Source organism: Leuciscus leuciscus (genome assembly GCF_965113295.1).
Source record: "Leuciscus leuciscus genome assembly, chromosome: 9".
Taxonomy (NCBI): Eukaryota; Metazoa; Chordata; class Actinopteri; order Cypriniformes; family Leuciscidae; genus Leuciscus; species Leuciscus leuciscus.
The window spans coordinates 32,757,854-32,770,212 of record NC_138733.1 but is presented as its reverse complement, the minus strand read 5'-3'; the positions used below and the strand labels follow the sequence as shown (position 1 = coordinate 32,770,212).

Here is a 12,359-nt window from a genome sequence, read left to right as displayed (position 1 = left end):
TCATCACTGTCAAATAATAAAAAAATACAATCTATTCACTTTAGACAGTTTAAAACATTTTTTTAGATGCTTGCCTTGTTTACAAGGTGTTATATGGGCTAGCCCCTCCGCCACTTAACCAGTTCATAAAGCAGAAAGACAGTAGAGGTAGGGTAACAAGGGCATAGTAGAGGGGACTGTATTATACAATACAGGCGTAGTAAACTTGGACAGACGGCATTCTCACTCAGTTAGAGCTACACGCTACTGGAATAGTTTACCTGTTGAATTGAGAGAATGCAATAATTATTTAACTTTTAAACATAAACTTAAGACATGGCTTAAGGCACAACAGACATGTAACCACTAGCAATTCACATATACATTTCTTTTAACATATTGCACTTATGTCACTTTTGTAATGTATTATCTCGTATTTCATCTTCTTGTAGTATTTGATTAGGCACTTGGAACTACATTGTTGTTGTTTCTTCTTTCTTCTTTCTTTGATAATTTTAATGTATTTTTTCTTGCAGTATTTGTTGAAGCACTGTACTTCTGTATTGATGATGTTGGACATTAGTTAGTATCACCTGTTCAGGGACTACGGATGGAAATTTGCTATTTAGCTAACTCTGGCACATTTACATAAAGTTTTACTACGGTTGATTAATGTGCATTGTCCCTGTTAAATAATAAAAATAAAAAAAACTGCTCTAGCATCTCCTCTAAACATTTGAAGACTTCAGATGCAAAAGCCTCTTAGCCCGTCTAAAGTTTTTGTTTAATATCGTCTAAAGTTTCTGTTTAATATTAACATTCTCAGGCTCCTATAGGTTTCTACCCAATAGTACCGCATTTCTGAATGAGCTGAGGCTGGGATTTAGTGAGTTTGAAGTGAAAGTATTTGATGAACGTATAGTAGGCTATGTGCGGAGAGCATTCACTCAATATTATTTTCTCATTTTTGGCAGAGGTGGCTTTTAGAGGCTTTTGCATCGGAGGTCTTCATGTGTTCTTCAACTGTCGCTGTTGATCGCTGCTGTGAGCCTGCAGAGGGCGCCATGGCGTCGTGTAAAGTTAAACTCGTCACTCTGACGTGACTTCTGCCTCGTGGAAATGACAGTTTCTCTCAGTCGAGATCATCACAACAGAAATTCTCAAAAACAAAACTACTTGTTCAACCTCCACATCTACTCACTTGCAAATATTTTGGATTCATGCAATTGATAACTTGGCTACATGCCTACAGTTGTCTGCTGTTTATCAATTAGGCTGCTAATGTCATGTTGATCAAAATATATTAGCTGGTTCTCTGTTGAATAGTCTTACACCCTTAGACTGTAAAAAAATAGCTTACACTGCAAAACATCTCGGCATTAGTTCCTTGCATAAGTCATTCAATGCAAAATGGTTGAACTAGTTGTAAAAATGCGTTTCTTTATACATTATAAGGATTTGAGCAAGTAGGTTTTTGCAGGTAGTCCATTTTGTGGTGCTGTTTGTACAAATTGTTTAGAGAAATGAATTACTGGTTTGCAAATGTTAAGGATGATTCGAGAAATGTACCAAAGCGACTGAGAAACACTGAATGTGGTGCATATGAAGTGAACATATGAAGTGATGATATTGTCTTGTCCGGCAGGTGAAGCTGCAGCCGATGTTTCGAGGATCAAGCGTTTCAAAGAAGGACTCCGGATGATAGGCAACAAGGTCAAATAAAATCCTATCTAAGAATTTCTTGTCGTATTGGTTTCCAAAAGTGAAACTTGTCGCGCGCTTATCTGATTCATGATAAAATAACTCTGATGCTGTTACAGCTAATATTCATATAAAGCATCTCAACCTGCTTGTTTAACTGGCGAATATTTGGCTTTTGTAACACTTCCATATGTTGCATTGATTTTTTTTTTACTAACCTTGGTTCTTTGTGCACCATTTTTTTCAAACAGAACAAACAAAACTCTGTTATTTGTTCAATTCTCAGTTAATTCATTAGTCAGTTAGCCCCATATAAATATCTATTGAGTTAGTAATACACACAACACAGGACATGCAAACTTCCTTACTGTTTACAGTCACAGCTATCTCAATTACAAAAACTCATAAAAAAGAAGAAGAATGGGAAAAGGAAGAGTGAGAGTGAGAGATTTTGGAGAGGATAGATGAAGGGTAATATTAAGAGGGAGAGGAACAGTAGAAGAGGAATATATGGTATAGTTAGAGGAGATGGAGCAAGAAACATTGAGGGTTTAGGAGAAGCCAGATTTTAAATGAAACATGATCAGGAGCAAATTGAGCGAAATTGTGTAGTTGTACAATTTCACTATTCAGCACTGGTGAAACTAAGAGTGATTTGAACATCATCCCCTTTTCAGGACGGTGAAAATTCATTTCCTTCCAGCATATTCTCCTCTTAGAGATGGAAATCACAACCCTTACAGAGTAAGTCTTCTTCAAGCGAGGGAAGAGGCCTGAAGAAGTTGAGGCACAAGGATGGATCCAGCATTCACAGCTTTTTCCCCACGAATCATAAAAAAAAAAAATGCTCTGAATTTGTTATCAAATCAACAGAGTTTAGTTTGCTGCGTTAATTGTTTTGAGAGCAACTACATTCACTTGAAGAAATGTGTCAAATTGATTGAGAAAAACTTTAATTAAAAAATTGTAATTTGGAAATAATTCTATAACATTAATGGGGCAATCAAAACACAGGTGGATTTTAAAAAAGAACCTCAGTTACGATTTTTTTTTAACACAAAACAGTTTTTTAATGTTGCTATAATTATTTTATAATAATTTTATCACTCACATACAATTTATAAATGTAATAATTATTGTTGTTTTTTTTTTTTGTTTTTTTTTTACAAAATGTTATACTGAAAAATGAGAAATAATTAGAAGGCTAAATAAATAAATACAGGTCAGTTTTGGCATTATTGTATTATAATTTTTTTTTTATTATTGAATAGATAGATAGATAGATAGATAGATAGATAGATAGATAGATAGATAGATAGATAGAAAAGCAATAAAAACAATATTTGAAACATTTATAAGATTACAACACGAACAATATCTGATACACATTAAACAAGTCTTTTGATTGGGAAATGTATAACCAGCACAAAAGATGTACTTTAAAGGAATCCCTTTGAACTGTACACATGTAAGCACTTACTGACAAGTATGTACAAACATTCAATAAATTACTAGCGTATGTTTCCTAGAAGAGTATAAAGTGTCTTTTTATAGCTCAGGACAATTATTGGAGTTTTGTTTAATTATCCATTTGATTCAAATCTTTGTTCTAAAATTAATTGATATCACCTTAATTCCTCAAAAGGATAGTTCACTTAAAACACAAAAGATACAGTGCTTTGAAGAGCATACAGCAATGTTACAACATGTTAATGGCTTCATTTTTGGGTTAACCATCTATAAAAATGAGCCAATGTTGACATAGAGAAAGAGCACAGAACTAACAAATGTGTTTTGGTCTGAAAAATTTGATGGGAAATATAGATTTCACATTGAAAATTTAGACACTGTGAGACATTGTCTGAAACTCTAGAGGAAACTCAAGCAAAATAAGATCTTTTTCCTCAGGAGAAACATCTGAGAAGCAGAAGACTCAGTTTAATCAACTGAGACATTATTTCTCAAAATATTTTAAAGAGATCTCATTTATCGTCAGCAGTGTTTCCATCCATGTTCTGTATTTTATGCCAATTCTTTTGGTTTCGCATGAAATAAAACATAAGGAAACTTAAGATTTAACTTAAAACTAAAAGAAATGCTCAAATGAGGCGGATAATTTTATTATCCAATAAGAGGACCTGCACATAAACTACAATGGAAACACATTTTCTAAATCAGTTCCTCCATGCACAACAAAAAAAATATTCATAAGCAATATTCACATTAGTTCAATTCACAACAGTGGTTGGAAACATAGCTATAGTGACTTTCTGGAGGTTAATCAAGTTCTTCCTGCATGGGACCACAAGTCCAACACAGATCAAATCTTTTTCCGAGAATTTCCCCCTCAAGTCCCGACAGGTCCAAACTAAGGGATCTATATCGGTGAGAATCTTCCCTCTATATCACGGCTTATCTTCTCCAACACTTTCACATTCTGCTCAATTATACAACTCTGTCTTCTGGGTGTATGCTGTCGCCAAAACTTAATAAAGTTTTCCCCTACGAAAAAGAAAAGCAGCGGATCCAGGCAACTGTTTCCCGAGGCCAGAACGTGTGTGATGACCGCGGCCTTTCTCAGGCTTTCAATATAATTGCAGGACTCTCCGTAACCGTAGTTTTCAACGTGCATCTCCGCCTCCAAAAATAGAGTTCGGACGATGTGATACGGCATAAAGCACGCGAGGAAAATCAGCAGAACGATGATCACGAGAGAACAGGACTTCTTGTGATTGAACTGAGACCTTTGATTCTGCCGGGTCTTCTTGAGCTTCAGCAAATAAAAGGCCGCAAAAATGTAACAGACCGAGATGACCGCGAAGGGCATGACGAAGCCTACAAACAAGGTGCCTCGATTTAACACGATAATGGTGCTCAACTGGGACGGGTTCAGTTCTAGGCATTTGATCCGACCGGACTCCACAGAAGTTCCGGCTCCCAGGAGCGGGATGGACATCAGGGCCACGATCAGCCAGATGACGATGCATATCGTCCAGGCTCTCCGAGAGGTTTGCCAGCGCACGTATGCGAACGGCTTCACGATGGCCACGAAGCGAACCATGCTCAGGACCGCGAGCAAGTAGACGCTGCCGTACATGTTGATGTAGAAGACGTAGGACATGATCCGACAGGTGACGTCTCCGAAGGCCCAGTCGGACTTCATGAGATAGTAGGCGGCTCGGAAGGGCAACGAACACACCATCATCAGATCGGACAGAAGGAGATTGAGCATCAGGATGTTGACTGGAGAAAGAGACACTTTTCTTCTCAACGAAGAGGAAATGAAGAAGAACAAGGATATTAGGTTGCAAACAAGCCCAACGGAAAACATGAACAGATAAGCAATTGGGTAGACGGTGCGCTTGAAGTCACTGATGGAGCAGTTATTTGATGTGGCATTCTGATCCCTCATGGTTGGGTCGGGAATTCTGTGAACAGGACATACAGTAAATCAAAGAGACCACATTAGAAAATGATATGGAATTTGAATAATTTTCAAACTAGACAACCTAATGGGTGTTTGTTCAATGTCAGGCTCTATGTTTCCAAGGCTTTGATTAAAACTAACAGATTTTTTACTTTATTTTGCGATCTTTTCACAATGCCTTTATTATTTACAATTTTTCCTCCATCGCTTTAGCTCAATTCTTCAAAATATATATTTTTTTGTGTTCAACCGTTTAGAAAGAAACTCATACAGGTTTGAAACAACATGAGGGCGAGTAAGTGATGGCAAATGTTTCCTTTTTTGGTGACCTATCCCTCGAACGTACTGTTTACAGACCATGAATATGCAAATTAGCCCCGCCTCCACTTAATCACACTAGCTCAGAGATTCCACTTGGTCAACCGTAGTAAATGCTACACATGGAAATATCGGTTCAATTCAGCCATATATGATTGAACCTGAAACTGTTTCAGAAGTAGAAGGAAGAGTGAATTATACAGGCTTGTCTACAAGTCAATACTGTATCAGCATGTGTTTTATGTATCGTTCTCTACAACGTCGGACGGACACATAACGGTATTTGATATCATTAGCCTTTTGCTTGACTAAGTTATCAAACAGCTAATAAGGTCTTGCTACACAAACCATGTTCCCGATCAACATCTCAGAGTCAGGCAACTGTCTTCTAAAAATCAGCATCCTTAGAACATCATAGATCAGGGGTGTCCAATCCTGCTCCTGAAGGGCCACTGTCCTGCAGAGTTTCTCCAACCCTAAACACATGATCACATGCTAATCAAGCTCTTCAGACCAGGCTGTGTTCGAAATCTCCTTCTAAAACCTTAAATAGGGCACTATTTGAGGGGACAGCCATTTGTTGTCCAAAATCATAGTGGACGTTATCGAGTGCACTCATTCATACACCGATCAGTCTGCACTGCGCAAGTCAAACACACCTAACAGCTAGAGAATACCCATAATGCACTGAGAGAGTCGCACACCGAATGAATTCCCACGTCTGAAGATGGCACCTGCAGCTGAATCATCCACCCATCCATTTTCCAAAACCGCTGGTCCAATGTGGCCACAGCGTAATATCATACAGGCATACATTCCTTTTTAATTGATTATTAAATTGTCTGATTAAGGTTTATACATGCTAGTTTCCATGACAGAGTTCAAGATAAATCCCTTCATTACCAATGGAGCTGCCAGTTTGCTAAGTTTCAAATAATTATTAAACAGCATATGCAAAAGCGGCAGCCCTTCTGACGCACTCAGTGTCCGAATTCACTCACTCGTTTTCCTTCTCTCCTAAAAGTGGGCTATATTAATGGAGTAATGGAGGGAATTTGAATGAGGATATAGGGGGGCGATTTCGAACACAGCCACTAGAAACTTCCAGGCAAGTGTGTTGGAGCTAAAGTGTGCAGGACGCTGGCCCTCTCCCTGCCATAGAAAGTCGGTGGAGAAAAGCCACACATGTTGACGGAATTGGATTGGTTACATTAGTAGGAAACAGGAGCGATTTCAAACCGCATTTGTGTCTTTCACTGCAGTTTCAAGGAGAAAATACTCAGCAATGGTGTTGACTGATGAATTTGCGCATGATTTGTCTTAATGCATATTTAAAACACCACAACATAGACATATTAACAACATTAAACACTTGGTTTTCACCACAGGGTGTCTTTAACACCCAAAAAAGCTTGTCTTAACCCATTTTGCACTTGACATGCTCCATCTGTGTACTAAGTGCATTGTCAGTAAATCACCCACTGAGCTATTTCCCATCAGCGCTTTTATGGGTTTGTGGACTCGTGCTAATTTGTCCTGTTTGGTTAATACTGGCCCTTATTTTCGTGTTCAAACCAGATTCGAATTTCCCAATTGTTTAAGCAAATCGCACATTTGTGTGAGCCATCGCACGCAAAATGATCCATTCAGTTATCAATTTCAGTCAAACATTTATATTCCATAAATGTGTCTATGAAATGGAATGTTTGTGATGTCTGCTAAACTGGCAAATGACCTGCGAGAAATAGGATCGCAATCTTGTGTAAGACATGTTCCTGGATAAACATATTTTGTCAATCCTGGAACAAAATTCCTGTCCGAAAATGTAGTCCAAACCCCTAAATCCAACCCTACCTGTAACTTCTCTCTAAAATCAGAGGGAAAGGATATGTGAAAACACTGATGTAGAAGCACTTAACCACGATTGTAAGCCTAAACTTGACATAAACTGTAAACTTGTCCCTCAAATCTGATTGGTTGATGTTGTTCCAGGATCAAAAAAAATGTTGATCCACGAACACACTGCACTTAATGAAATCACGTTGTTTATCAAGGAGACAGTGAAGGGTTGCAATGCGAGAAGAAAATAAAGCAAGGGTAAATGCCACTTGAAATCTAAATATTTTATATTGTGCAGTTTTCAATCGAGCTATAAAAATGGTGAAGAAACATTTTTCCTTTAGAAATTGCTAGTAAATTTGACTACGAACATGTTGAATTAAACAATTAATCTTAATTAATCTTACAACAACAAAAAAAACCTTTTTTTTTTTTACAATAATTTTATCAAATTATGACAAAAATCTAAATATGACTTAAATGTGGGTACTTAGGACACATAAAATGATAGTTATGAGATTTATTAAGAAAAACAAAGGGATTAGCCATTTTTATTCCAAATCCAAAATGTAAAAAATGGTCATTTCCATCAAAGTCATTTCCACCACAGAATATTTTTCAACGCAGTTGATTTCTAAACAGTCAAAACCATCCTCGATTCATTAGTTGGATAAATATTCATTTTATAACACAATCTGGTATTGATTATCCTAGGTCAAATAGAAAGGAAAAGTGCACATCTGATATCTGCCCAAGGCAAAAGCACTTGTTTGAGTAAGAATATCCTATTTCAGCACAGCACTCAGCCATGACTGATCACAAACTGTACGAGATTGTACTGACATGCAAAGAAAAACTAGTCAAATTTATGCAAAAAAGGGAAAGTTTGTATTATTAAGAGAAGTTAGGATTTCTTTTCCAGTTACAGCTGTTGATGTTGTTGATAACAGCCTGTTTAGTTCAAAGTATTGTTCACTTAAATGCTGCCTTAAAAACACCCAACACAACATTTGAACATATACAGGCTTTATATTATTGAACAAAGACCCATAAGGAATACATTTTTAGATAATTTGTCTGGTTTGGTTTGACATGTCTGCCTCAGAGAAAGAGATAAATCCAAATGATCTAGAACAGTCTAAAAAGAGATTTTTTAACACCATTATCATTATAATAAATTATGAGAATGCATATGGTAAAATTACAGTATATGCTTCATAACCAATAGTCCATTGAAACATCTAAAACATCTAATGCACATACCTGTAAGAGGTTGCCAAAAAACAAAATAATCCAAAATTTCCAATTCCCTCAAATATACGTTAAATCCTGTGCAGCAGGAAGACTGGGGAGATGAAGCCATATAAAGGCATGACTCTACACGACTGCTGCTCCAGAGAAATGACTCGATTTCATAGACTACAGACACACCCATTCCTGATCTTGTGCTTGAGATATCAGAAGAGATGCATATAAGCATACAGTTAGATATAGATGATATATATATATATAGATAGATAGATAGATAGATAGATAGATAGATAGATAGATAGATAGATAGATAGATAGATAGATAGATAGATAGATAGATAGATAGATAGATAGATAGATAGATAGATAGATAGATAGATAGATAGATAGATAGATAGATAGATAGATAGATAGATCGATCGATCGATCGATCGATCGATCGATCGATAGATAGATAGATAGATAGATAGATAGATAGATAGATAGATAGATAGATAGATAGATAGATAGATAGATAGATAGTCTCTCGAACATGGTAGATGATGATGTTGTTGTTTTTATTTTATTAACATTAATGACACAGACAAAAGCAGGAATATTAGGCTGCTGTTACTTTAAGACTGAATGAACAGACCAAATATACTGACACACATCCGGTTTCTTTCTCAACTGTTCACTTACGACATAACCGAAAGAATACTTGCCGAGATGGGTATTTTTAAGTAATTTTGTGTATGTGTCCGTTCAAGCGCTAGTAAACTCAAAAGAGGAATCAATTCAGTGTTTGAACGCTCTCTCTCTCTCTCTCTCTCTCTCTCTGTGTGTGTGTGAGGCTGTGCGCACAGATAACACATAAAATGTTTGTCTGATCCAAGATAAACTCAGTTTGTGTGTATACATGATCCAGTCTAGTGATTTCCTTGTTGATGCATGACATTCCCTGAATTCCCAAAATGATGTGTTTCTTCAGTCATAAGATACTAAGTAAAGATTTTTTGAGGAGGATTTATGGGATAGCCTACATTTAGATTTGGTAACCAGAACAACAACAAAACTCAACATGTTTGGTTGAATATCTAACTGACATCTTTTTTCCAGGGTGGCACTACTCCTTCAATTTTTGTTTATGCCAGGCCCTCGCACCACCAGCCTCCTGGCACAGTTGGAATTTGTAAGAAAATATATAACAAATGTGGGGAAACGTGTATGTAAAAGGGTTCACGATGAGGAAGGATGAAGTCAGGGTCGGATTTACTGAGACTCGTGCTTTTTATTCAGTATTCACAAGTCAAAACAAAGGTAAAACGCGCTAACTGCACTTCCCATAAACTCATAAAACACACAGTCGTTGTTGCCTCAATCGCTCTGCTGCACGAGTCCTCAGTCGCTCTCTCTCTTCTTACTTCCTCTTCCCCAGCGGCTTTTAAGCGGTCTCTCCATGCCAATTACTGTAACCAGACACAGGTGTTTTTCATTTGCACTTGACCTACTTAAGTGCGTGTCTCCTGTCTCTCTCTCCCATTGCGGACCTCGCTGAACCATGCCCCCCTCGCCACATACCCCCACCGCCCGACTCAGGCCGGGGTTCGGATCTGGCGCTTCCTTTTTTGTGAGGTCAGTCAGCGGGCTGGTGAGGTCTGAATAATGAAGCCCCAGGAACTGCCTCCTTTTGGGTCTTGGGTCTCCGGCAGGTTGCAACTGCTGCTGTCTTATTAATTTGGGGACGCACCTGCCCGTGACCCAAGTGGAAGCCCAGATACCTGACCTCCACACGCCCAACTGCACACTTTTTCAGTCCGGCCACTCTCAGCGCTCTCAGGACAGCACGCAGATGCTCCATATGATGCTGCCAATGCTGCCAATGCAGCAGCGGGCGCAGAATCCTGTCCATGAGATGCTGAAAAGTGGCCGGTGCCCCGAACAACCCTAGCAGCGTTGTGAAGGCTGTTTTTTCTTTGGGTATAGGTGATAAGGGGATCTGCCAATATCCTTTAGTTAAATAAATCCAGTCTCAGAACAAAATCGAGCTGTACCAAGCCGATCAAGCCATTCGTCAACCCGTGGCATTGGATATGCTTCGAATTTTGACAAAGCATTCACCTTGCGATAATCCACACATAATCCTGGAGACTGACGCAGGGCTGGAGAAGAGAATGACCAGGGTGGTGCTGGCAGGATGGGAAGCTTCCAGGGCGGCACTATTTGCATGGGCCGCCAGGGTGGTGCCGGTAGCTTAGGGAGCCAGGGAGGTAGAGACAGTTCAGCGGGTCAGGGAGGTACCGGCAGTGCAGGGAGCCATGGAGGCACCAGCGGTTCATTGGGTCAGGGAGGCACCAGCAGTGCAGGGAGACAGGGAGGTGCCGGCAGTTCAGCGGGTCAGGAAGGTACCGGCAGTGCAGGGAGCCAGGGAGGTATCGGCAGTTCAGCGGGTCAGGAAGGTACTGGCAGTGCAGGGACCCATGGAGGTGCCGGCAGTTCAGCGGGTCAGGGAGGTACTGGCAGTGCAGGGAGCCATGGAGGCACCGACAGTTCAGCGGGTCAGGAAGGTACCGGCAGTGCAGGGAGCCAGGGAGGTGCCAGCAGTTCATCGGGTCAGGAAGGTACCGGCAGTGCAGGGAGGCAGGGAGGTACGGGCAGTTCAGCGGGTCAGGAAGGTACCGGCAGTGCAGGGAGCCAGGGAGGTACCGGCAGTTCAGTGGGTCAGGAAGGTACTGGCAGTTCAGCGGGTCAGGAAGGTACCAACAGTACAGGGAGCCATGGAGGTGCCGGCAGTTCAGCAGGTCAGGAAGGTACCGACAGTGCAGGGAGCCATGGAGGTGCCGGCAGTTTAGCGGGTCAGGGAGGTACCAGCAGTGCAGGGAGCCAGGGATGTGCCGGCAGTTCAGCGGGTCAGGGAGGTACTGGCAGTGCAGGGAGCCATGGAGGCGTCAGTAGTTCAGCGGGTCAGGAAGGTACCGGCAGTGCAGGGAGCCAGGGAGGTACCGCCAGTTCAGCGGGTCAGGAAGGTACCGGCAGTGCAGGGAGCCAGGGAGGTACCGCCAGTTCAGCGGGTCAGGAAGGTACCGGCAGTGCAGGGAGCAATGGAGGTGCCGGCAGTTCAGTGGGTCAGGGAGGTACTGGCAGTGCAGGGAGCCATGGAGGCGCCAGCAATTCAGCGTGTCAGGAAGGTACCGGCAGTGCAGGGAGCCAGGGAGGTACCGGCAGTTCAGCGAGTCAGGAAGGTACCGGCAGTGCAGGGAGCCATGGAGGTGCCGGCATTTCAGCGGGTCAGGGAGGTACTGGAAATGCAGGGAGCCATGGAGGCGCAAGCAGTTCAGTGGGTCAGGGAGGTACCGGCAGTTTAGCAGTTTAGTTTAGCCCCCCTTGTTTGCTCATTAAAGCTGGCGTGGTAAAATACCCTTAATGAGCAATCAAGAAATGGTGTCAGGCATGACAGTTGTAAAAAATCCCTTGTGTGGTCCTCGAGGGTTCTGCCTTGCTGTTCCAAGCAGAGCATTCATACTGCTGGCAAGTCCATTTTCATTTAGGGGTCCTGTATTCTGTCACAATTTGGTAGCTGTAGTAACGAGCATGACAACGAAGTAAACAAAATAGTATTTAATTGCAAATTCAAGACAAAGAAACACGCTAGAGTTAACATGGAGACACGGAATATAGCAACCCATTACAACATAAACGTTAAACAATACAGGACAACAAACAGAATGAAACTGATAACTTATACATACTGGGACGCTGTTGAATTCTCCTGGAGTCTATTCCTTGGTCACATGCCTCTTTAAATAATAATAAACAACCACGGCAAGCACAAAAACATAGGCAATACCCTTTCCCTTTAAGGCTG

At 40.7% G+C, this 12,359-nt stretch overlaps 1 protein-coding gene across 2 annotated transcripts; it reads right to left on the bottom strand.

Annotated features, from left to right (window-relative positions):
- Window positions 1-3,077: 3,077 nt before the first annotated feature.
- Window positions 3,078-8,660, bottom strand: cysltr2b (cysteinyl leukotriene receptor 2b). Of its 2 annotated transcripts, XM_082180960.1 has the most exons (3): window positions 8,528-8,660; window positions 5,774-5,901; window positions 3,078-5,108 (listed from the first exon to the last, which is right to left on the bottom strand). In XM_082180960.1, the coding sequence occupies exon 3, from the start codon at window positions 5,090-5,092 to the stop codon at window positions 4,058-4,060; it is 1,035 nt and encodes a 344-aa protein (XP_082037086.1). In that variant the 5' UTR covers window positions 5,093-5,108; window positions 5,774-5,901; window positions 8,528-8,660; the 3' UTR covers window positions 3,078-4,057. The 2 variants fall into 2 exon arrangements, with proteins under 2 accessions (XP_082037086.1, XP_082037085.1); XM_082180959.1 differs by lacking the exon at window positions 5,774-5,901.
- Between the last annotated feature and the right edge of the window lie 3,699 nt (window positions 8,661-12,359).